At 38.6% G+C, this 27,017-nt stretch overlaps 1 protein-coding gene across 1 annotated transcript; it reads left to right on the top strand.

Annotated features, from left to right (window-relative positions):
• Positions 1-1,339: 1,339 nt before the first annotated feature.
• On the top strand, positions 1,340-26,602 carry LOC115599468 (serine/threonine-protein kinase Nek5-like). Its single transcript, XM_030463391.1, has 24 exons — positions 1,340-1,456; positions 2,507-2,603; positions 3,580-3,677; positions 6,399-6,482; positions 6,590-6,660; positions 8,347-8,433; positions 10,129-10,183; positions 11,649-11,849; positions 11,945-12,017; positions 13,548-13,678; positions 16,232-16,428; positions 18,058-18,124; positions 18,438-18,557; positions 19,060-19,143; positions 19,248-19,352; positions 21,053-21,133; positions 21,923-21,991; positions 22,369-22,405; positions 22,808-22,918; positions 23,113-23,228; position 23,890; positions 24,233-24,370; positions 25,835-25,949; positions 26,350-26,602. Exons 1-24 carry the CDS (start codon positions 1,340-1,342, stop codon positions 26,600-26,602), a joined length of 2,508 nt encoding a protein of 835 aa, XP_030319251.1.
• Positions 26,603-27,017: the final 415 nt, after the last annotated feature.

Genomic DNA, 27,017 nt, shown 5'->3' with positions numbered 1-27,017 from the left:
GGGACCGTTCTCCTGTTCCTGACCCCCAGAAGCCACACGAGCCCGTCCTGGCTGGAAGATGTCTGAGGGAAACGAAGCTCCTGCTGCTCCCGGCCTGGCTGCGGGTGCTGCCACCGCCCCTCCCTTCACGCCACACCTCCACCGGGGGGTGCGGAGCCCGGGGCGGGATCCTCCCCATGGTCGTGGGGGTTCCGGAGGCGGCTGGGCGAACTCAGGTATCGCAGAACTGGAGCGGGCCGGGTCTGACTGCACCGAGTCGGAGCGGGTATCGGAGCCCGGGGAGGTCTCGGGAAGGGCTGCCCGCCTGGCGCTCCCCGTCACCCTGGCGACGGCCGCACAAGCGGGGCGGGAAAGGCGACCTAGAGCGATCCCGGTCTCCCAGCGCGGCGGCGGGCAGAGCCGCACCCCCGCCGGCTTCCCCACCCGCGGTGCCTCTCCCCAGCCCCGAGCAGGAGGTTGTAAACCCCTCCCGTGACTGTCTCCGGGTCCTGCCCCAGCTCCGACCCTGCCGCCCTCACCGCTGTCTGTAGCTGCCCGCATAGCTCGGCGAGGCCCGGGGCGGTGAGAGGCCGAGGGCAGCCCGGTGGGTGGGTGGGTCCGGCATCCCTGTGCGGGAGGCTCACCTGTCCCCAGTGGGTGCTTCTCACCCACGAGTGACCGCGAACAGGCGGTGGTTTCGACCGCCTGATGACGAATACCGAAATGACGAATGCCCAGAAGTCACCCGTCCTCAGGCACTGCCAGCCATGGAGCCCACCTCCTGCAGAGCTTGTCTGTCCCTCCTGACAGGCAAAGGCTGGGATCTTAGCAAATGTCCCATGCTGAAAACTCAAGCCAAGTAATAAGAACAGTTTCATAGTGATTGCTTCGATTTATCTGTGTAAGTTTGCTTGTGGAGACCTCTCCAGTGACATCACCGTTCCTGCCAGGTTTCCGGGTGGCTGATCATGCCCCTGCGTGGGCTCCTGCCAGCATCAGATCACATTAGTTTAAACTAAATCGACACGAAATAGGTTATTTTATTTTCCCATGAAAAGAACAAGTCTACAGTATTTTTAACTTCAGGAAATAAGGAGTTGGACTTTCCAAAATTGTATTGCAATCTCACATTGTATTTTCTGCTGCCTTCTCACATTTAGTGTATACTTTGACTTAGTTACAAGCTTTTCTTTATGAGACACTCATGAACTTGGCACTTAATACAAATAAAAATATGATTAAAATGACAGTCTTAAAACGCATTTGGTTTGTAGTACAAAGAGATGTTATAGCATTGGCTACATGCAATACTAACCTGGGGATTTTTTTGTTTTAGACACTGCTTTAAGGAGGAGACACCATGGATAAATATGAAGTCATTAAAAAAATTGGAGAAGGGTCTTTTGGCAAAATATTCTTGGCAAAAGGGAAAGAGGATAATGAGCAGTGTGTTATCAAAGAAATCAATTTAACTAAGGTAAAACAACAAAATCTGGATTGTAGCAGTAGTTATTTTCCTGATTTTGCTAACTGCATGAACTTGGATGACATTTTATCTCCTTTTAGTTCTGTCATTCTGTCTCAATTATATACAGCCAAACTTTCCAAAGACTGTACTCTGTGCTAATTTCATTATTTTACAAACATAGACAAAATACTTATTTTAAGATTAACAGTGTTCTTCTTTTACTGCATTTTTGTTCTTTTCAAAACTTTATTTACAAGGGCACTACCTAATTTAAACGTCATGATAGATGATTCAGCTATTGAAAACTATTGCCACTGAAATCACAAATCACAATTTTGTGATGAGTTTCTCTAAACTTTTTTATTTCATTTTTTCCCCCCGCATAGATATAATCAGATGTGTGTAATTCACAAGGGAGTCTTTCCAGTTCTCACTGATGTTTAAAGCAGTTTGAATCATCTCATTTAATTTTAATTTTAAATGTTGAATGTTTAAATTAATTTAAAATGTTAATTCTGCAGCTGTCAGCATTTGAACTGCGTAGCAAGACTCCCTTTCTGGAAGAACAAGAGAAATATGTATTGTTAGGTTGCTGTTGATCATGTATGGTTTAGAATTTTGTTTTAAATGAGCAGAATCAGCCTCTGTCTTCCTGTTGACTGCAGAGGCAGGTTAGGGTGACTAGCTCAGGTATCAGAGCAGTGCCACTCCTGTAGCAAGTTCCAGAGAGACAATTAAACTCCCTGTGATTTCAGTACAGGAGTTTTATCACTCAGTTTCAAGGAGTGCCTACATGGTTTTGACCAATCTTGTCAGACAGTGAATTTCTAATACATTAGAGAATTATAATAGAAAGGTGAATATGTACCAGTTCTAGAATCACAAAATTATTGAAGCTGGAAGAGACCTCTGAGGTCATCAAGTCCAGAAAGAACTGTATGCTGGTTAGGACAGCTAAATATATATAAAAAGTAGTGGGAATGGGTTGATAACAATGTAATTATTTTGAAAAGAATTAAGTGTATTATTTCTAGCATATAGTTTCTCAATTCTTTGTAGATGCCCCTGGAAGAGAAAGAAGCCTCCCAGAAAGAAGTAATTCTTCTGGCCAAGATGAAGCATGCAAATATCGTAACATTCTATGCTGCTTTGCAAGGTGTATTTTTAACATTTTAATTTTTTAGTTGTGATTATAGCAATGGAAGGCAGCAAAACCTACTTATGTTAATATTGCCCAGCCTGAAGTCTGTCCCCAGCCTCTTAGCAGCAGGGGCAGCTCCCAACTCCTAAAAATTAATTCAAGGTATCAGATTTATCTTCATGTGTGTGGGTGAGACCTAAGGTATTCTGGGTATGAATGCTAGGACCTGGGTTGTCTGTCCACCTTCCTTAAATTGAACTTTAGTCTTGACTTTAATTAAGAGTCCAGAGTTTAATGAGACTATTCAAGGAGTTTAATAGAAGAGAACCTTTGAGTACGTCAAGAAATGAGTGTTGTTGGCCTTCTGTCTTGAGCCATATTTTGAAGTATCACTCAAAGAATACAGGATCCTCCAGGACTGTGTGTTCTCTGTAAGAGTTAATTCCCTGCATTTACTTTTCCTGTCATAAGGAATGCCTTAGGTAGTAAATACTATAGATACAGCTTGTGTTCAAGTTGTTTTCTGTGGTCCAGACAGGAAATATTTTAAAAGACATGTAAATTTGGTAGTCTTCTAAACCACAAAAAGATAAGAACAGTGTTAATTTCCATATTATGTAGCACATGAGTTTCTACTGTTGGGTGCTGCCTGCTTTTAATGTTTTTCCCTAACTCTAACTGTGTATGTAGTTGCTATTGGGAACAGTCCCAGCTATGAAGTACACTGCTAAACATTGCCTGTAAGAATACATCTTCTTTTTACCAGTGTGTTCCCCTGAGGATATTCTCATGAGTTTAATATTCTGGTGAATCTATCTTAATTTTGCATCAGGTTACAATGGAACTATCAATTTTTTCCAAGCTACTGTTTGAAATGAAGGAATAGACACAGGATTAACTGCTCCCTCTTAAAAGAAGGGCTAGATATAATTAAAATAATTTATTGCTATGTTAATGAGTAATAAAGGAAAAAAGTATACTTTCTTTTCAGAAAAGAACAAGCTGTACATTGTGATGGAATACTGTGATGGTGGAGATTTAATGCAGCGTATAAATATGCAGCACGGGGTGCTGTTTGATGAGGACCAGGTGAGAGAAATTATCTTTAGAGGAAATGACATTTTATTTAAAAGTCATGGTTTAAAATATCCAGAACAAGCTACTGTTTCTTGCCTGATGTGTTAAAGTGATTAGACATTTTTAACTTTGGTAATTTTAAAGGGAGTTTAGTGTTTGTTTCTTACTTTGGTTCAAGATCCTAAATTAATTTATTGCTAGTATTTTGATTCCACTTTTATCCTCTCTCCCTGCCTCCCGTTAGCCCTTCTATTGTGCATGCCCTTTTTCTTTGTAGTAGTAGTAGTAGTAGTATACTTGCTAAGCCATAAAGACTGCTATTTAAATAGTGTTTTAGAACTATGGGGCAATATATTTTATGGGTTCTTAATTTGTGTATTCCACTTACATCATGGTGTCTCTTGCTTTATACTGAGGTCAATAGGCAATGTCTTGTTGATTTCACCTGGGTCAAGACTTTTCTGAGACGGTTTAAATTTTTAAACCAACACATAGAAATATGCCCAGAATTCTGACTGCTTTTGGAGCATGTTCACATATATTTTCATTTTTAAACAGGTAGGCATAATAGGGATTGCAATTCACAGAAACAAGATTTTCTGCTATCCCTTACTTACTCCTTTATTTATTTTACTAACTCTTATCTTTCTGAAGGCAATTTTCTTGCATATATTTGACTTCGTGTATTGAACTCTGGGGTTATTTAATCATGCATAGTCTTCCACTTTTACATGTACAGTTTTCCACTTTTGCAATTACAATGAGAATTTATCTAGATTTTCTCCAAGATGTTGGTGGAAATATACTCTAAAGCATAAAAATGGGGGAAAAAAAGAAGTATTGTGACATATTTTTTGCTTTAGTGGCAAAAGAGGAGTAAGTCAGTTGGAAGTGAATTACTGTAGCAGTGATAATGAATTTTAAGGTCCTTTTGGGAGTCATAGTAGAGATAGAGAGAACATAAGAGAAAATAAGAAAGGACAAAACCACGGATCATAAAAACACAGGAACCAACACACACAATCCTCTTGACAATGAGAGAGAATAATCCATATACAAAGAAAGGCAAAGGAAGCACGGATAGAAGATTGGATTTATAGAAACTAAAGATACATCTGCCAATCACTAAAGTAAAGTTAATTGTTCAGTTTCTCTGAATGATGGAATGGTTTTGATTTGAAGGGACCTTAAAGATCATCTAGTTCCAAACCCCCTGCACGGGCAGGGAAATCTCCCACTGGACCAGTTGCTCAAAGCCCCATCCAATCTGGCCTTGAACACTTCCAGGGAGGGGGCAGCCTCAGCCTTCCTGGGCAACCTGTGCCAGTGTCTCACCACCCTTACAGTAGAGTTTCTTCCTAATGACTAATCTTACTCTACCCTCTTTCAGCTTAAAACCATTATTCCTTGTCTTATCACTACACCCTTGTAAAAAGTCCCTCCCCAGCTTTCCTTTATGCCTCTTCAGGTACTGGAAGGGGTCTCTCCAGAGCCTTCTCTTCTCCAGGCTGAACAACTCCCAACTTCCTCAGCCTTTGAGCCTTCTTGTGTTGGGGGCTCCAGAACTGGACACAGTACTCCAGGTGGAGTCTCATGAGAGTAGAGTAGAGGGGGAGAATCACATCCTTCAACCTTCTGGCCATGCTTCTAATGCAGCCTAGGGTACAGTCAGCTCTCTGGGCTGCAAGCACACACTGCTGGCTTCTCATCAACCAACACCCTTGAGTTGCTTTCCACAGGGCTGTTCTCAATCCAGTCTTCACCCAGCCTGTATTTGTGCTTGCGATTGCCTTGACCCAGGTACAGGACCTTGCACTTGGCTTGTTCTTCATGAGGGTGTCATGGGTACACCTTTTGAGCCTGTCAAGGTCCCAAGACCTTAGTGTGGTATTGCTAGAATACCTTTATGTTTTCAAATGAATGCTTTAGGAAGTCTCAGTTGTGGCATCAGCATGATTTTCTATTCCAAAAATCATCTGCTTAATGTGAAGCATTACTATAAGGAAATCTTATACTACTTGAATCAGTCTTTCATGACCATCAGTTTTCCTAAATAGAGAAGTATATAACCACATTGTACCTTTCTTTCTGAATTATGTCCAAAGGTCTTTCTTCAGTAAAACACATGTATATTTGAAGTTGAATTTATGTTAAAGAGCTGTACTGTGTCAAAGGTAGAGAGAGGGTAAACCTGTGTGCTCACTTGTTATCTGGGTTTCTTAGTAGCTCCCTTCTTTTATCATATTTCAGTCCTTCATCCTTAATTTCTGTTTTTGTTTTTTTTTCTGGGCCACATTTGGCAAGACAGCAAGTATAAATGAGTGGTATGACTTCCACCACTGAGGACTGAATAAGCATTTCCCAAATCTCTGTGTGTTTTGACTTGAACTCACTCCTTTCTAAATAAACATCTAATAGTCTATCTGTCCTTTGATGTGATTCTTCAGTCCTTGTTCAAGTACTCACCCTGTCATAGTCAGTGAAAACTTGATGGGGATAAGGTAAGGGGAGCAGGTATCTATTTACATTTAGTTTTGCTATAGTGCTAGGGAAGGAAAGGAAAGGTCTATGGCATTAATTTTAAAAATATTACTTCTTACTATTTTATATTGTATATGGTCTACATATACAAGATTTTTTTGTCTTTATTTTATCTGTTTCAGTAAGATACCCCAATGGACATTAGAGTCACACATATTTATATATATCTGTTCCCTTTAACTTTCCCTGCAGATTCTGAGTTGGTTTGTGCAGATCTCTTTAGGCTTGAAGCATATACATGACAAGAAGATTTTACACAGAGATGTAAAAGCACAGGTAATAAAACTGGTGCTGAAGAGAGGGTGGTTTTGTCTTTTTAAAAATGTATTTAAGGAGCTCTGCCATGTTTCATTTTCACATACCAGTTTTGTATTTATTTGCAGAACATCTTTCTTAGCAATAATGGAAATGTTGCAAAGCTTGGGGACTTTGGCATAGCAAGACAGTTGAACAGGTAAGCAGCTTTGTTAATTAGCTTGTGACCTACACCAAATAGGAACATTTCTGAATATTCAGAAGGCAACCTAAATGTGCAAATTGTTTGTGGATTGTGCTTTTTCAAGAGGTCTGGTATACAAAGGGTCTGACCCTACATTTTTTCTGTTATCCTGTAACATGCCACCCTCCATGAAACCACAAAGATCTATCTAGCTTAGTAACTGGATTCTGTTATCTATAGGATGTAGAGGGGGAAGCCTCACTTTTTCCCTGTTTTCTGTGGAACATTGAAAGGTTCTGGAGGCACAGATCCTGCTCTTGTAGCCATCAATAATCACCTCTGGTGCTTCATGAAAAATAAAGTGAAGACCATTTAGAACTTTGAAAAGAGTATAAGAGATGAATTTGTACATTTCCTCTGGGACTGTGCCTATATTATGTTTTTTAAAGGGCCAGAACCTACTCTCTAGTTATGAGACAGCATGACTTGCATCTGCATGGCTTGTCCCCGTGAGGGTGGCCCTATCTCTACTGGCTTTGGGGGCAAGGTTGGATAGGAGAGTGCTTTTTGATAAGGTCAAAGCATGGTAGGGGCATGCTAAGAGCAGAGTAATGCTTGAATTTGATCTCTTTTTGAGCCACTTGGTTATTTTTGACCTTGGCAGGTATATTATGGAAAAGAAGTTCCACAACTTAATTAGATATTGTGTGGAAAGGTGATTTCCTCTGTTGATCATTTTGCAAATAGTCCTTCTAGTACCAGTCCTTCTCAGTAAATTAATACTCTGCCTGCTGCAACTCACTTGATAAAACTTCCTGTCCCTTAAACTAAGTCAGTGTAAATTTAACCACGTTTCTGTCTACACAGCATCAATAAAGAGACCAGATAACTTATGCAGAAAATACTTTCTGAACTGTTCTGGAGATAATTGCTTTAAGAATTACTCCTACACAGCAGAATAGTTCAGAGCAGATAGGAGGTAAACCTCAGATTTTGCATGTCCAAATCCAGGCATTTAAAATGGCATTTAATAGGCTTATACAACAAAATAATTGGAGCTTGATAGTACTTTTCCTCATCTTACAACTGAAAGATGTTTCTCAGGCTCTCTTTTTCTACTTGTCTTGGGTATACAAAAGTATTTTAATCTTCATTTTTCACTTCAAAATGCAAGTTAGTGTCCAATATTTTTGCTTGCAGTTGGGTGCCTGTGGCACCTATGGCACTCTGACTTCATATACTCTATATATGTAAATTACATATATAAATAACTTGCAACTTTTATTGACATCTAGCATAGTGTGAGAGGAGTAATAATTACTATCACTTATCTGTCAGTACCCCTTTCTCTCCACTGACTTCCCAGTGGCTCTTGATGACACCCACAGAGTAGGTATCTAAAAGCAAGTGAAATTAATCTAATTGGTGCTATTTGGCCACACTTTCACAAGTCAGCACCACTAATGGAACTAGAATTAATTTACTTCTTTAGTTTCTAGTCAGCACTTCCTTCTTCCACTGTTGTGTGACTACCACTTCCCATATTCTTTCTTAAATTAGTATGTTGGAGACTTTTCCTATTTTGCAGTGTCTTTGACAGCTTTCAGAATTCTGTGTTAATGATAAACATTGCTTGAAAATGTTGATTACAATGCTAAAACAGTGAGGAAAAGAGACTTTTTGTTCATTGTGTTTCATTAGCACTATGGAGTTTGCCCATACCTGCGTGGGGACCCCCTATTACCTGTCACCTGAGATCTGTGAAAATCAACCATATAACAATAAAACGTAAGTCTCTGTCTTTCCTTCAGACTCTTGTGCATGAGGGCATACAGGCATGAGGGAGCTTATTTTAGCAATATTATGGTTTAAATCAGTATTCCTGCAGGGCATGAGGAATTTAATGTAACACCTTTCATGAAGTTTTATATTATTGTGTACAGTAATTAGTTGTGTAGGTGAAAGAGACCTGGGGGTCCTGGTAGACAAGAGGATGACCATGAGCCAGCAATGTGCCCTTGTGGCCAAGAAGGCCAATGGCATCCTGGGGTGCATTAGAAAGGGTGTGGTTAGTAGGTCAAGAGAGGTTCTCCTCCCCCTCTATTCTGCATTGGTGAGGCCGCACCTGGAGTATTGTGTCCAGTTCTGGGCCCCTCAGTTCAAGAAGGACAGGGAAGTGCTTGAAAGAGTCCAGCGCAGAGCTACTAAGATGATTAAGGGAGTGGAACATCTCCCTTATGAGGAAAGGCTGAGGGAGCTGGGTCTCTTTAGTTTGGAGAAAAGGAGACTGAGAGGTGACCTCATCAGTGTTTTCAAATATGTAAGGGGTGAGTGTCAGGGAGATGGAGTTAGGCTCTTCTCAGTGGTGACCAGTGATAGGACAAGGGGTAATGGATGTAAATTGGAGCATAGGAGGTTCAAGTTGAATATCCGGAAAAATTTTTTTACTGTAAGGGTGACAGAGCCCTGGAACAGGCTGCCCAGGGGGGTCGTGGAGTCTCCTTCACTGGAGACATTCAAAACCCGTCTGGACACGTTCCTATGCGAAGTGCTCTAGGTGGCCCTGCTCTGGCAGGGGGGGTTGGACTAGATGATCTTTCGAGGTCCCTTCCAACCCCTAGGATTCTATGATTCTATGATTCTATGATATACAACAACTATCTCACACTATTCAACACTACCTCTCCTATTTTGAGTCTCAGTGTCCAGAGTACAGGAATCATTAATTTGTTGTGATTTATCTACAGGCTTAATATAATCATATTTTTTGGTTTTATAAAACTATTTGTATGATTTTTTTAATACAATTCTCCACCAAATACTATTTTCTCTCTGTGTTTCCAACTTGTAATAACCAATGCAGTATGAATCTTTTTAATTCCAAGTTTTTTTGATTTGTGATCCATGAAAATGTACTAAAATGAATGCTAGGTTGGCAGTTTTGGAACTTTGCAGTAGCTACCTGCAGGTGAGGCTCACTCAGACTTAAAACAAAATTCTAAACAAGTTGAGAAGCACTGAAAAATCAGGAGCTAAGTGAGCTTGGTTGCCTTGTCACTGTGTGGGATGTGATCAACACCAAATATCCTGGAGCCAAGACTAGCATCTCAGCTCAGAGGTGCTATTCCCACAAGTTCACTCCCTTATTGCCTCCTTAACTACCAAGTCAGACAGAGATAGCTTTGCCCTTCATCTAGGAATATTAAGCTAAGAATATTAAGCAGGCATTCTTTATGTCATGGGCCTTTTCCAATGGTAGTTGTAGTACCTAGTTAGGTATCATAGAAACACTGGTACCACAGCTAGAAAGAAATTCCAATTTGTTCTTTTCAGCACATCTTAAGAAAAATAAAAGTTGGACCAGTATTAGTCTGTGATAGAATAATAATATATTTCAGAGCTAGGTACTGAATAGGTACTATTCTATTACAAGTATGAAAATACAGTCTTTTCCCTGAAACTTTAATTACTTTTCATTCACAGAGATATTTGGTCCCTTGGCTGTGTGCTTTATGAGCTGTGTGCACTAAAGCATCCTGTAAGTACCACAGAATGAGATCAGTACTGTGTTATTAAACCAGGTAATAGACAGCCTGAAAATTCTGTAGTAATAGTAGTATTCCTAGGCAGCTGCTGCAGTTATTGTTAGTTTACTTACTGCTAATAAAGAATGACTGTAAGTGTATAATTTTCTTGTATTGTGCCCGCTTTGTGCATATGAAAATACAATGTATTATGTTGTATTTCTGCTGTTTACATACACAGGTACATGTGAAATGCATATTAACTCTTTAGTAAGCACAAAACTTTTGCAAAAGGTAGATGAACAACTTGAAGAAGTAAATCCAAACTTCACGGTTAGGCTTTAGGCATATGATTTTACTAATTTCTATTTGAAAATGCCAATCTATACTTACTAACGTGTTTCAAACCCACATTGCCTTAACAAGCAGTTTGACTCCCCAGAAGTATTTCCCTAAAGGATTTGTTTTGTTTGGAAGGACATTCATGTCAGAAAAATAACTGAGATAGCAGCTTCAGGAAGCTGTGTTGTCCTCAACCTGATATGAGCCTCAAAATAATCCTCAGCCTCTGAGTATTATGTGGAGAACAGGACACAGCAGAGATTAATCCTGACAACAGGAAAAGGATCAGCACATGTTTACTTTTTGCTGAGCTTGGATGTGGGAGAAGGCAGAGCAGCACTGATAGGGAGAGCAGTTGTGCTGAGCTGAAAGTGAGGGGAATACTGTTGAGGAAAATTCTGGACTTCATAAAGTGAGAAAATATTAATATTATTATGAATATTAGGTGTTTTATTCTGTATTGCTGCCCATTTTTAATTTGAAGACAGGGACTAGATGCTGATGGTAGACAGCAAATGCAACTGAAGCTAAGGCAAATTTTAGTTACACAACCTGCAAAACAGCCACATAAATAAAATGTTGCTTTATAAAGAACATTTCAAGGTTATGTTTGCCTGAGGCTCTAAAAACTAGGCACTCACCTATTAAGAGATCTGCTGAAGTGAGAGGGCTGAGTTATCTGAGTGGCAGTTGTTAAAAATCAGGATTGTACCTTGGCTCCTGAAAGAAGACAGAACAAAGAGCCTAAATTGTGTGGAGAGAGGTTTGGAAGGTGAGCACTGTGAAGAAAAGGTTTCTGCTGAACAGCTTTTGGTAAAATAAATCATGCTGCTTTCTGGAAAAATTGCTTCTGTTACTGTATGACAGCATAGTAAAACTTTCAGGAACAAATGCTATTGGACCTCCTAAGTCATGCAACTGAAATAAGGAGAACGTAACCAGAAAAGACAATCAGAGTGGTTATATTAATTTTCCACAGCAAACTAGGGTTAGCAAGAAAGGATTTTTCAAGAGATTGCATAGCACATAGTTTCCATAACTTCCAGCAAGTACCTTTTTTCAAGTTGAGGTGTTTAGTCTGTCATTTCCAACCAGCAATACTTAACTGTTCTCTTTTTACTTTTGCCACTGATCAAGTTTGAAGGCAATAGTTTGCATCAGCTGGTGCTGAAGATCTGCAGAGGTTGTTTTCATCCAGTGTCTCCCAACTATTCCTATGATCTGAGGATATTAATTTCCCAGTTGTTTAAAGTATCTCCAAGAGATCGACCCTCTATTAATTCTATTCTGAGGAAGCCTTTCTTGCAAAAGTTCATTCTCAGGTGTTTGCCCCCTGAGGTGAGTGTCTGTACTGCTGCTAGCTCAGAGAAAAACCAGTATCAAAGTAGTAAAAACAGTTCTATCAGATACATTTTTTCTTGTAGATAACACAGGAAGAACGCATTCACGCTGTGATGCATAGAAAAAGGTTTTCAGCACCAGAGTGTGAAGCCAAGCTGATACAAGGTAATGATAATAATATTATTCAACATTTGTTCTATACTAACATTTGTTAGTTCTCACATACATGATGGCTGTAAGAGGAGAGAATTGCACCAGCAGAAACACCCACTGCAGACAGTGCATAGCTGTCCCGTTCAGGAAAAGACAGCTTAAAGACCATCTCACTAGAAATGCTCAGATAGAAAGGCTGCCATAAAAAAGTGCTGAAATATTACTCTTAAGGAATTTGCAAAATTGAGAGGTTTTTTTCTAGATGCAGTTTAGGTCCATCACATGCAAGCATCCTTATTTAATTTTGCCAAAGTATGTACAAAAAAGCAAAAATCTTACAAAGTGTGTCCCATGATACTTTAAAAAATAATAAAAGGTGTATTTAAAAAAATACTGTACATTAGATTAAATTGCAAGAGGCAATGAAGTCTGTTTGGATTTAGTGCTCATTGACAGATCAGATTATACGTGCACATTCTTAGAGAACACAAGTGAGACTAAAGCTCTGTATGCACTGCTGAACATCTGGCATGTTTCTGGCAGAGTAACCTTTTTCTAATTCTGTGTTCTTCAGTGTATCATAATTATTACTTAAATTTATCTTTTGAAGTATTGAAGTAGTTTAAAGAAATTTGTAAAAATAAACCTATGTAGTTACTTAACTACACTATGGACGTTTTTCCCCCTCAAAAAAAATATTCTTCACTGGTGTATGAACCTATGTTATTTTGGAAATTACTTTCAGTGAGGTTTTTTGCCTTCAGGATTAATGGTATTTGGACAGAGGCATTTGAACACCTGAATCACTTAGGCATTTAAAAAAATATCTATGGGTATGTACTCCTTTTTTTCAAATATTTTATCTCCAGACTTGATACCTTTCACTGTCATTACTGAGGGAAGATTTGAAACTCCCTTAGAAACTACTTAATCCTAGCAAGGACTCTACTTTTCATTATTGCAGCTAAGTTATTTGCAAAATACTGACTGACCAAACTGGAATGGTGTGTACCTTTATTCCCCTCCATGGGGAACTGACAAGGTGAATTTTTCATTTCTCAGCCCTTCTCTCCAAATTTCCCAAGGATTATAATATTGTCTAGTGATCTGTAGAATACCAAGGGGCCGAGGTTTAGAAAGGGAACTCCTAAGCAGGTAGAGCTCTAGCTGCCAATAAAATCTGAGCCTTAGAATCAGACACCTTCTTTCTTCTTGGTTTATAAGCATTCTGCTTTATAGTGCTGCTCTTTTATTCAGTGTGCTTTGCAAAACTGACTAATAAGATCCATTTCACAGGAGTGTACCTAATTCCTTCAAAATCATGTCATTCAAGGAGTGAAAGGCAGAATACCAGGAAGTGTGAAGTATTGGTGATAATGGTGATAATGATGAAAGGATATAAGGAATGTTAGTTAGTCCAACCTGTGAGTGTTAGCTGTATGCACCCTACTATGTTTTCTAAATACATGACCATTAGTCACGTAGAGAGCACAGATTGTAACCTTTTAATATTTTACCTTTTAATATTTTATTGTTAAAAAGTGCTTCAGAAAAGGAGAGACCAGGAGCAAGATTTCCCAGAATATGGAATGGTGGTGCCTGCCAAGAAACAGGATTTAATTCAAAGACACGAATTGAAACCTCTTTCAAAAGGGCAACACTCTTATTTTCAGGTACTGTGCATCTGCATTCTTGTAACATTTAATCATCTTCAGAAGGCAAAATCCTCAGGAAAGACCATTTAAAAGGCCTCATTTAAATTTAGCTTAATGCCTACACTAAGTCAGTAGAGAAAGTTATCATTCCTGAAGCCTCAGAAGAGGTATTTTAGAAAGGCTAAGGAGGAAACACTGAATTTAGGCTGCTTCAGCATGGTCCTTTGTAACAGAAGGAGTCATACATGCTCTGCACATTTGCACAAAGGTAAATCAGGTCTGTCTTGGCATTTTTGCTATAGAAGCAAATACACTGATCCTCTTACCTCGCTTAATCTTACATCAGCTTTATGTTGTGTCCAACTTCTTACCTGGCACCACTGCATATCTTTATGTTTATCTTCAAGAGCATGTAGTACTGCCTTGGGTGATGGTGAACACAAACCAGCACATTTAGGAGCTCCCAGCAGTAATTGCACATTGCAGGAATGGTAAATTAAGTGATAGTAGGGAATGTGGAGTTCCCAGAACTGCATCCATTAAGCGATCACTTTCACTACTTATGAATAATACTGGCCTGTGCAGAATCATAGAATCATGGAATTGGCTGGGTTGGGAGGGACCTCAGAGATCATCGAGTCCAACCCTTTTACCACTGTTGCGGTTGCTAGACTATGGCACTGAGTGCCACATCCAGTCTCTTTTTAAATATCTCCAGGGATGGAGAATCCACTACTTCCCTGGGCAGCCCATTCGAATGCCTGATCACCCTCTCCGTAAAGAAATTCTTTCTAATATCCAACCTAAACTTCCCCTGGCACAACTTGAGACCGTGCCCTCTTGTCTTGTTGAAAGTTGTCTGGGAAAAGAGACCAACCCCCCCCTGGCTACCCCCTCCTTTCAGGGAGTTGTAGAGAGTGATGAGGTCTCCCCTGAGCCGCCTCTTCTCCAGGCTGAACACCCCCAGCTCCCTCAGCCTCTCCTCATAGGGTCTGTGCTCGAGTCCCTTCACCAGCCTGGTTGCCCTCCTTTGGACCTGCTCCAGGACCTCGATATCCTTCCTAAACTGAGGGGCCACTCGAGGTGTGGCCTCACCAGGGCTGAGTACAGAGGCAGAATCACTTCCTTGGACCTGCTGGCCACGCTGTTTCTGATACAGGCCAGGATGCCTGTATATAGGACTAGAATATAGGACTTAGTTTTCCTCACTGTTACATTTGTGCATATCCAATGCAAATCCAGAGATGGATTGACTTAGGAAGATTAAGTTTTCTTTTACTGTGCACTGCCTTAATCAAAGGCAGAATTTTCTCCACAGTCATCTGATCTATGACACTAGTAGAGTCTCTGATCTGTGTGCTCAAATATTTATATTGGGAAAGTTCCCACAGTCTTTCAGCATCCAAATGAAGCAAACATTTTTTTTAAGGTTTTAGGGATACTTGCATAATGTCATGCTTTGAATGTGTTGCTTCAGGATTCACAGAATGGTTGAGGTTTTCTGGAGGTTGTCACCTTGTCCACACCCATGGGGTGCCTATTTCACTGCTCACAGTTCTCAATTCTCTTACATTTATTTAGATGGCCTATTTTGCTCTCCCTATTGCTTGATATTTCCATATTTCTGGATACCATGCTGTAAAACTTACTTCTGTGAGGGACAAGATAGTAACTTTTTGGGGCTACCTCTTCTCTGGGAACATTATTGGCACAGGAAAATTCTCTTCATATATAGATACGAATTTATATTCTACTATATTCTGGACTATATCACATGTAGATGAACCTAATTTCAGTGTTTCTAAAAAGGAAAAGAGGGAGGAAAAGTTAATGTATTTACCATCTATGGAGGGGATACTTGGGTTCTTTTTAATTTATGTAAGAAAATAAGCAACATTCAGCATTTTTCTCATCTACCATGGAAAAGTTTGTGAATCTCTTACCACACTGACATCACTCAGTGGCTGCTAGACAGTTACCTTCTCTCCATTGTTAGTATGAGAAATAGAAAAGACAGTCTTGTAACAATGCAGAAATACAGAGATGTTTCATCACAGTAAGGACTTTGAGAAATGAAAGGAGAGCTCCCACAGGCACATAATCAAAGAGATGGTGAAATGAAGTAGCACAGTCAGTGCTCCCCTGAAAGCAGCAGTCATTGTCTGTGCTCCCAAAACTACATCCCTGGTTTCCCTTACTCTCACATGTCAAAGCTCTCCTGGAATTAATTCAGTGCTTTAGGCCTCGGAACAATGAAGTGACTCTGAGGCAGTGAGACTACAGAGTGCAAAGCCCCATGCTGGCTGGCTCACAGAACAATCTGGGCTGCTGCCTAATGACAGAAGTTGATGGAACAGGGGAAAAGGAAAAGACAATGGTAAGATTATATAAGCTTTGAGAAGTGAGGAAGTTTCTGGGTTATACATTAAAGTATTTGAGAACTTACAGTAACTATACTGTAGACAGATGATATTACCATGCAACTCAGGTTGGGGAGAATAGAAAATTAATTCAAACTTGTACTGGTACAAATGAGTGTAGGTAAATTAACATCCTTTATTATATTTTCAGCCACAGACCTCTGGATTTAAAATGGCAGAAAGTCCAGAAATTGGAGTACATGGCCATTATAGTCATTACTATGCAAAGCTTGACAGCTTGCAGAGGAAAGCTAATGCACATTATGACCTTTCTCATATCAGCCAAAGAGTTGAGGAATACTATAAACAGAAAGGACAAGTTGCACCTCCACCTCCACCACCTGACTGGTAAGCTTTTCTCATTCAGTTTATTAGTGGTGATCAGCTTTTCTGACCAGGTAACACTGGGTGTGACTTGTTCAGTACAATTCCTTCTCTACTTGGTCTTTGATAATTTTATTACGTAAGTATATTGTACAACAGAACTCCTGTTACTGTCTATCCAGAAATTCTTTCTGAATTTATTGTTCTGTTTTTTGACATTTCATTGTCAAAATGTCTCCCAAATTTCAGCATTTGATTGGATGAGAAGTAAAACACAGGCTTTTTGTAGACTTTCTGATTATATCAAGGATAAACACTTTCTCTCCTATCCATCAGGATTTGAAACTATATAACAAGCAAAAGCAGTTCTTCACTTGTGAGAACAGAGTGGGAGGCAGCCCATGAAAATGCTTTTCTGTCGTGCAGAGCTTATAGCTTGGTTTCAGTTAAAAAGACCTTTTCTCCAGCTGTATGTTTACTTCAAAGCCTTTCTCTTCTAAAGTAAAGGTGCAAACTTCTTATTACTTTAGAGATTGCCTGTCCATTCCATGACTGAGCATCCCCAGGAAGTTGGGGAGGGACTGTTTACAAGGGTGTGTAGCAATAAAATGAGGGACGATGGTTTTGAACTGGAGCAGGGTAGATTTAGATTGGATATTAGGAAAAACTTCATTATTATGGTGGTGAAACACTGGCAAAGGTTGCCCAGAGAGATGGTGGAGGCCCCATCCCTGGAGACATTCAAGGTCAGGCTTGATGGAGCTCTGAGAAACCTGATATAGTTAAAGATGTCCCTGCTCCCTGCAGGGACATTAAACTAGATGACCTTTAAAGGTCCCTTCCAACCCAACACATTCTATGATTCTGTGATTTTAAGTGTGGATGAGCTTTGAAAACCTCAAGAAAGGAAGATAAGGAATTTTTAATACTGCCTACTTTCAGGTCCTTCCTTTAAAGTTGACTGAATCATTAATTTTCAATTCAATTTTTTAATTCAATGGCAAAAGTGCTTAGAATGTTTCACTTAAGGATCATCAGCTTTAGAACACCTTGTCTGTGTTTCTGGTGCCTTCCTTAAAGACAATGTCAATTCAGTTTGGCTTCCTTAGGCACAAGTGGATTCTGGAGGTATGGAATTAAATAAATAGAAATCAGGGAGCTTACAAGTGACTGCTGGTTATTCTATACCAAAAAAGAAGTAAATGTTTAGAAACCATAAAACTATATAAGTACAAAGTTGGGCTGATAGAATTAGGCACTGAAGAGAAAGGAAATAGAAAAATTGTTGCATATACAACCTCCCTTATGACATTTTTCAGTCATGAGGATCAGGATAAACAGCTTTGTTTTCATAAATGCTTTCACATACCATTTGTCAAATAAAAGGTAGAGAAGGGCTTTACTGTACTCTTCAGAAGGCTAATGTAAATGAAGTAATAGAAAGGGGAATACCTGAAGTTGTTACATTTTCTTGTTGTAATTTTACTATTGTTCCATATTTGTACCTATTTTATCCATATTTATATATTTATGTAATACAAAGATAGCTCTGTTTGTCATATGTGATAGAAACTGTAGAGAATTCTTTGTTCAGAAGGTATCAAGAGTCTGTGAAATAAAATGTAGTATGCAAACATTACTTTCTTCTCTCAGGCCTTCAGAATACCTTCAAAGACGTTTTGAAGCCCAACAGTACAAGATGAAAGTAGAAAAACAGCTGGTAAGGAAATAACAAATCATAGGATAAAATCTGTAAAAGAAACTGAATGAAAATCCAAAATTTTATCTGATGTCTTGCTAACAGCAAACTAACACTGGCAAGTAGGAGGTTCTGCTCTAGTGAATTTGTTGAGCTGCTCAGCAAGGCTTATCTTGAAGTTTTATTTTCTAATAAAAAAGCTGTAGCAGTGTAAATGCTACTATAATTTTTTCTTCTGAACATATACACTTGCCTAGTGCACTCCTCAGTGAACAGTGAGCATGGAAGGAAAGGATTCTAAATGAAAATCTGGGATTTCTTTGTGCATCCATAGGGACTGCGACCATGCTCTGCTGACCCATATCATGCCCAAATACAGCAGCAGAAAACCAAGGAAGAGCATCTCAAAAACCGTCAGCAGGAAATATCTAGAAAGAATAAGATGAAAGAGCAGGTAAATGAAGTATCTCCCTTAGCTGATTAAAGTTGTCTTCTTACACTCCTTGACAGTAGTGTTCTTTACGTAAGAATTTATTCTTTTCCATCTGAGCACTAGGAAAATGTAAGCTGTTTTCATCTGGTTCCAGCTTGCATAAACTGCTGAAGACCTGCACAAAAGCTGATGTCCACAGTAATCTCATAAATCCTGGCCTCAATTTTGATTTCACTTCTACTGACACTAGAGTTACATCACTGAAAAACCTAATGTTGGAGGACAATAGATCCTCACGTTTACAAATCAGAGGAAAAAAAGGTTAAAGTCTGGAAGAGTTAAAACACAAAAATATCCTCTAATAGGAAATATCAAACAATCTTTAAAATTGACAGTAAGGGACATTGATCCCTTTTTCTGACAATATACACAGTTTGATACCCACAGAATATTTTGCTTAGCTAGTGTTATCTCTGTATGTATTTCTAATACATATGTTCTCTATCTTACTGTTCTTTAATAGGAGTACCTGAAGCAGCTGCAGAAAATTCGGGGAGAATACCAGAGCAATATAAAAGAAATCAGATTTAGAGCAGGAATACTTCAGGTAGCAAAGCTCAAGCATAAATACAGTTGTATTTCCTCCTTATTTTTTAAGCTGGTACATTTAATTAGAAATTGGAATGAACATTTTATAAAAATGTTCCCTAGGAGAATCAAAAACTAAAAGATAAAACCTATCTTGTGAGGCAAGGGAATGCTGAGGACCAGTCTGAGACAAAGGATACAGCCAGAACAAGAGAAGAATCACTTCAGGTATTAGTACCATCTCTGTGTCTAAACAGAACATTTTATGCAAGTTCTGCATGGTCTTTTATTCACACTCTGTGACTAATCTGAAAAATGGTAAAAGCTTAAATCTCACCAGATGCTTGCAATGTAAGTGAAAGTCTCCCTTGGCTACCTTCATGAATATCCTGGAAGGTTTTTTGTCTGAGTCCTGACTTGTTTTGGTAATTCTTCATCTGTTCATACTAGGAAGTACTTGGATTTAATTTAATTTCTTTGTGTAGTATGTTTATTTTCCTTCCTTTCTGACTAAAGAAGAGGGCCCTCACAGTGCAAAGTTTTATGAGGGTTCTGTGCAGAATTCATGGCACACCAATTCATGACAGTAAGAGAGTATTGTGTGGGAAGTTAGAATCCAGTTTTACATGGAGTCCTTAGTAAAACAAAAATTTGGGAGAAGTGGGAGGAACAGGCAGAGCCAAAGCCTTCTAGCTACAGAACTCCTTCACTTCTCTCTCATCAAATACTACCAAAGCAGCTGCTGGAGTGGAGTAAGAGTTCTACTTATACTTTGCAGTATTGGCATTGTGAACACCAGATGAGTTCTCAGACCACATGAAGTTCTGCAGCAAGCAGCCTACTTTTCTTCAAGTGAAATGAATGAAAGCCTCAACTTAGGAAAAACTAATCCCAGTGTGCAATTTCACAGTCTGTTCTGAAGGGGAAACAACCCTGATCTAGCTGCTAGGATTCTTCAGTCAGGATTTGCCTTGTGTGCTGCAAGACTTCTTGCTCTGTTCAGTAGGAAGGGGTAGACTTCCAAGTAAACCCATGACAGGCATTCCTACCCTATTCCAGCTGGAACTTGGGCCAAACCTGCCAACATTAGTAGGACTCTCTTTAGTGATTTTCATGGATCCTGGATCTGACTTCTACTAAAATGAATTCCCATGTCACTTGATGGGGTAAAATGAGTTATAGGCAGCCAGAGCCAGAATAGAACAGAAATTGTATTCCCAGTGATTTAATGGGAAATGCATAGTAACAACAAAGAACCACTGGGTTTTGCACCTGCTTAGTGTCACCTAAGTTCCTGGGCACTCCATCTATTGGAAAAACTGCATAGATTCTTCTAAATAGCAAAGTCTGTGTACTGTCCTTTCACCTGAGATTGCCCCAATTGTGGCAGATCACTGAAGGAGCTGCATATAATAATTTACTTTTCTTTTATCTGACAGATATTGACACAGAAATATGAAAAGGAGGAAATCTAGATGTTTTTAGGTGTTGCCAGGAATCAAGATACTATGAACCATGGCTATACTTTCTACAGGCATAGGTTTCTATTATAATTTTGATTTTCATCACTTCCAAAATTTCCCAGAATGAAATAATCCTGAGGCATCTTGTCATATGATCATAAATAATAAAAGGCTGTATTATTTATTTCTTGACACAGTACTGTATCCTTCAAACACAGATTGTTGAAAAATAAGGAGTTTGCACATTTTTTCTTTTTGGCAGATAAGACAGTTACAATGTCTTCTATTATTAGAGTCTGTATAAGGCAACAAATTTACTATCCTTACATATATATATGTATATATATATATGTACACAAAGAAACCAGTGACAATATTTAGTATCTAAACAAGTTTATTTTGAGTATACACATGTTCTGGTTCCAAAGAGTGTATTTTAAAGTTGTGGCTTTTTTCTTCTTCCAGGACATGGAAGAAAACTTGAAACAAGTCAGAATCCAGAACAGGCAAGACCAAGAAATTTTGCAAGAGCAACATAACACAAAGGTATCCATCCTGTTGTTTTTTCTGCCATTTCCTTTTGTCTGTATGTTTCATATGATTGTGTTGTCACAGTAGCTCTGGAAATCATATTATTCGAGAGGTAATTGACAGTGCTGGTCTACTGTTTCATAAAAATGTATATGAAAAGATAGAATCACTAAGAAAATAAATGAGCTTTTCTGTCATTTGAGGGAGATTCCCTTTCAATATTACCAGATAATAAATCCCTACCTACTCATCTTTATATCAACCTGCATTACTAGTGTATGGGAACTCATGTTTACTTAAAGTTTAAGTGAAGTCAAGTGAAGTCAAGCCAAGCTGATAATTTTTTAACATTTTGTTAAAAACATTGTTCTCTATAGTCTGTTTGGATTATAGAAGGGGATGGTAATTGAATGGAAATGAATGCAAGATATCAGGAAGCTCTCTGACCATAAGTGACCCATAAGGGAACTAAAGGTCTGTGAAATAGTTGCAAGCAGTATGGCATTCACGTTTTAATACTGGTTGAGAACCAGATGTAAGAACCAACTCTCTGTACTGAAAGGATTTGAATTAAATTATTATCAAAGACACTTTTCCTTAAAATCACAAGTGAATACAATCATTTGGAAATATCCATAAGCTATAAATAGAGAAGTCTATTTTTCTCTAATTTGTTCAGCTTTGATCTTGGTAAATAGAAGAAAAATATTGTTAAATAGAAGGTATTTTCAATAGAAGTGTATTTTTCAAACATGTACATTTCATTAAATATTTTCATTTATGAAGTGTGTGAATTTTCTTTAGGGAGGAGTAAAGTTTGAAATAAATTTAGATGAATGTGTTCCCAAGGAAGACAGCATTCAAGAAGCAGAGGTATGTTATAGTTATATTCAAAGCATTTACATTAGTAACCTGAAACTGTAATAGTATATCCATAATCTAGGGTTTGTTTACTTTACCATCCTCTTCTACCTTTGTTATAATTAATCTTCCTTTTGAGGACTTGCTGACATATTGCACATATCTGGCCTTCTTCAAGAGCATAATTGCTTAGAAGAAAATTGGTTGATAGCTGGGTCAATCTTTCACATGGTAAAAGGTAAAGGAGTGCAGATAGTTAAATTTTGTAAATTGGGCTAGAGGGGAAGAAGCTATCTCAAAATTGAGTTAGTCTGTATATGCCAAATTTAATATGAAAATTGTTTTAATACAATTATTTTCTTTTCCTTAATATTTTATCACAAAGTAAGAGTAATATTGTGATGAACCAACTGTTATTTAGAAAAAGTGGAAGGAAGACTGCAGACAATATTATGTGGTTTCATTTATTAAAATGACTTTTTTTGCTGATAGACATGCAGTAGCTACCTATTAGTATCTTTACTAGTACATTAGAATTTTAAAATACTTGTAACAGAAGCATCAAAATATAATTTATTTCTAGTATAGATTATTAATTTATGTTTTGTCATTCTGTTGTTTCCTGTCTCTGCAAAGCCCCGTGCAGCCCTCTGATAAATAAATAATGATCTGACTTGAGTTCTGCTGCTTCATGTTTTGTTACACAGTTTTCCTGTGCATACATGAGAATGTCTGGCAAACAAACACAGTAAAATAAGTAGTGACTACTTATTATCCCATACTTGTTTTCTCTTGCTGGAGTAACATACTGGGTTTTTCAGCTGTTAGATAAACTCACTGAGGCTTTGGTGGATGGTGAGGATTTTGAGAAAAAACTGGTGGAAGTTCCTGAAGTTCGTATGGACAGAGTTGTGGAAGAACTATCTGGATACCAAGCAGGTATTTCTTGGGGAAATACAATGCTGGATATTAATCCTGAAGATTACATAGGAGTTAGGTCAATTCAGTAGCTCCAGTCTATAGCAAGTTTGTCTAATGAGCTTTCTTTCTATCATGTAATACCATAATCACATGGAAATCTACTTAAAAAATAACTTTCCCTCCACTTTTTCTCCTCCTTTGTTTAATGACAGATGATACAAAAGAAAACAGAAAATATTGGCAAGGTGGAGTCCCTCAGACATTACTGAATTTTTTAGCTGATGCTGATGTCACATCTCTATGTCCTGCTGTGGCTGAAAATGAACTTGTGGGGAAAGTTTTTTTCACTGAAAGAAGGGGGCTGCTAAAATTCAACCTTAAAAATCTTTTCCAAAACAATTCCATACTGGAATGTTCACATTCTTTGGCAGGCTTTTAATTGCAGGACTTCATAATAAGTGAGGTTATTGTATGTGTTAAACCATAGAATTTAGTCTTGCCATTATCTTGTCCTGCTCACACAGATGAAGAAAGCTGCATTTAATTAATCACTCCATGGCCTGGGATACAAGAGCTGAAAATGTCAGTCTCTGAAACTAATCAGCACTACTTTCTTGGTCCTGATGACAGAAACTGAGGCAGTCAGTTGCCATCATCATCCCAGAGTGAGGTGGAGTCATGGTTTCCCACTCCACACAATAATGCAGCTTCACAGTCACAGATGTATACTCCCTCACACAGGTGTGGCTGTGGTGTGCTCCACATCAGCAGAGGCTTATCATGAGGTTTCTTACCTACCAGTACCTCCTTTCCCAGGCAGCCAGGTATCTCCAGTAACTGGGCTCTGCATACAAGGAGGTTTTCAGCAATGCTCCCAACACCCCAGATACACAGAGAGAACCTCAAGAGTGTGCATGGGCAATGAAGACAAAGCAGAATATTGTTAATACGCCACTTCTGTTCATTCTGCCTTAGATGAAAGCATATAGGGTATAAAAGGAAAAGGAACTTCTTTGAAGCCTTTTTAGCCCCAAGAAGCCCCCTTGAAACCAAGGACTGTTACCTGTCTATTCCAGGCATAACAAGCAGTTACTTGAGCTTTTACTTTATCAAAACTGGTGTTAGAAATTTTAGTGACCAATAGCCCAAACTACTTTTTTGATTGTGGTATCAATCAGAGCACATATTTATTAAAAAATCAGTATTCACCAAGGGTAAAAAACCCAACAGGTCCCAGCATTACACAATAGGAAGACATCAGTGTCCATACTAGAAAGACAGTGCCAAGCCACAGCCAGGCTTTCGTGACCCAAGAACTTTTCTGTCCTTTAGCTGACCATGCTGTTCTGCCTGAAGACATCCAAGAAAACAGGAAGCAGTGGAAACAAACACCACCACAAACACTCCTGAACATCTTAGCAAAAGCAGAGCTGTCTAATGATTCCTTCAGCTGTCCTGAAGAAGAAATAGGTAGGATGTTTGTTACTGTAAATGCTGCAAGTTTTTCAGTAGTGTATTATTTCTTCTACCATTGGCAGAGGATCTGCCATGAGAGACAACATTCTGGGGCCCTCTTTCAGGATGTTGCTGTTTTGGGGAGCAGGAAGAAGGTCAAGTCCCACTTACCAACTACTATGTTATATATAGTTCTTTAATTTGCTTAGGTAAACAGAGGTATGCAACTACTGCCAGCAAGTTGGCAGACACCACAAACCTGGATCTAGGCCCTGCAGCTGTTAGGGTTGAAGAATCCCATTAAAAACTTTTATGGAAATATATGTATTTCCATAGAACAGCTGTATATTGTAGTGCATGGGGCTTAAACCACACTGGTGATTACCCAAAGTGGTTCATGCTGATAAAGCTGACACTGAAATGGATTCACATTCACACTGCAGCACACTTTCCTAAAGTAACACACTGTTTTAAAAATCACATTTCCTTTGCATTGAAGTTGTAACCTAAAAAGCCAGAGTAGTTTTCCTAGAAATACACAATTACTGTAACCAGACATTTTGAGGTTTTTTATTCCATGACTGCCAACCAGCAGAATGTGTAATTGGATGACAGACCTTTTAATACAGCTGAAGTATCTAAGCCATGACTCAACTGAGCAAAATCTTTCATTTGCAGCTGCAGTCAGCACCCTCCTGCTACTTCTGCCTCACATGTTTTCTCATAGAAATACAAGCTCTTTTAAAGCTGCCCAATCCTGAAGGCTAAAACAGTGAAAGGCACCAGCTAAATTCTGCTCCTAAGACTAGACTGTGTCTTACACATCAAAAAACAAAAAAACAAACTAAAATTAAATTCAAAGTACTTTTCATTAATGTCAGCAGTTCATAGGGCTAAACCAAGAAAAAGTCACACAGGTATTCTAACTGCTGTTGCTTTTATCAGTTACATTTATTAAAACATGGCACCCTCATACCCAGTTCTGCTCTGCTACTCAAATTGACATCATGGGCTATAGTTCTACCTGAACTGGCAGATTTCTCTTGGATCAGGTGCAGATTTTAGTCTTTATACTAAACCAACAATTCTTGGCATTATTTTCCCACCTTCTGGTAAGGGTTGCCCTTCAGTCTTGGAAAGGAAGAATTTTTAGTGAACCATGGCTACACCTGAGCAGTAATGTTTTCTCCAAGCAATTCTCCCCTAACTTTCCCACTGAAAATGCAGGTCCTTGTGTTGAGAAATGAGACCTACTAACATCAGGTTGCCTTTCTTAACTTTTGTAGTCCTTTGGTTATCATCTGCAAACACACTGAGCAGAAGTTAGAAACCACCAAATATAATGTGTGATCAATATTTAGAGAAATTGTTGTCATTTAAATACACAAATTTGAAGCATTTACTTATTTGCTATTGTTTTACATACATTTTTATAGTTTGCTAGTATACAAATAAAGGAATGTTTCTCTTCTTTTCCAGAAGGGAGATTAACCATGTGGCTTCCAAAAGAAAAGAAGGAAGATGATTCAGAAACATACTCTGCTGTTGCTGTTGATGAAGGCAGACTTGAGCCAAGATCAGATGATGAAGACACGTAAGTCAAGCAGATCAGGAGAAAAATCCATTCAAATCAACAGTTTTAATTGACTGCAATAACAGGCTGCACTGCCTAAAGGTTTTCTTCTTTTAAATTCATAAGTGAAGAAAACTTGTTTTACAGTCTACTAGTTTAACTTCTAATTCTGTAGCTTAATATGTCAGATGCCAACACTGTCATTAAAAATGTTATATGCAGAATAAAAACATGGTTTTGCAGCTCCTGCTCTCCTTTTTAAATACAAGTAAACAATCTCATGAAGAAAGAATACACATTATGTGTGTTACTTGTACAGTCTTCATAAAGTGTTTATGAAAAATCTCAAAAACCTTGAAAGGAGAAAGGTTTGTAAATAAAATATATTTAATTAATATAATTACCTTGTTTTACTTTACAGGAATTTTGAAGATTCTGAAGATGAACTCAGACACGAGCTGGAGGAATCTCTGGAAAAAGTGGCAGCTTCTCCAGCAGAGAGAACCATGGAGTCTCCTGTCCCTCCAATTAATAAGGGTCAAACAGATGAAGGAAAGATGAATTTACCTTGCAAACAGCTTGGAAGATCTGATGATGATTTAGAGAATAACCACGGGTCACTTAGTGTTGACACACATAATGAAAAAGGTGAGGAGGAAGCAAGAGCAACCTAGATCACCAGCACTGTTACTGTTTCAAAACTTTAAGCTACTTGAAATTTCAGCAACATCAGAAACAAAATTTAAGGATAGCTGATGTTAAATGCCAGGTAAATCAACTGCTTTTCAGTAGTGTTAAATGCTCAATTAAAATGAATATGCAGCTACTATTTTGTTTAAAAGGAGAAAAATCAGGCTACTTTTCAGATGTCCAAATGTTGAAAAATCCTCATCCAGACTGAAATGCCTTTTCCATCTTTATGATGCTTAACTACCTGGGACATCTCTGGCTTGCTTGAGGAAGTTTCTGTTTGCATACTGTCTTTAACCATTTTTCTGTCTTGTAAGAAATCTTCTAGCTCTGCCAACTCCTTATTTTAAGCTCTCTGAACTTTTCACAGTCATGATGTTCTGCCAATACAGCTTTACA

Source organism: Calypte anna, chromosome 1 (assembly GCF_003957555.1).
Source record: "Calypte anna isolate BGI_N300 chromosome 1, bCalAnn1_v1.p, whole genome shotgun sequence".
Lineage (NCBI taxonomy): Eukaryota > Metazoa > Chordata > Aves > Apodiformes > Trochilidae > Calypte > Calypte anna.
Note: the sequence above shows the minus strand (reverse complement) of the source record. Positions and strands in the feature narration are given on the sequence as shown.

Excerpts from the sequence above, each read along its gene's own strand:
- LOC115599468 (XM_030463391.1), top strand. The coding sequence starts at position 1,340 with ATGGATAAATATGAAGTCATTAAAAAAATTGGAGAAGGGTCTTTTGGC. Across the intron at positions 1,457-2,506 it reads AAGAAATCAATTTAACTAAG|ATGCCCCTGGAAGAGAAAGA; the intron begins GTAAAACAACAA and ends AATTCTTTGTAG. Across the intron at positions 25,950-26,349 it reads AGATCAGATGATGAAGACAC|GAATTTTGAAGATTCTGAAG; the intron begins GTAAGTCAAGCA and ends TTTACTTTACAG.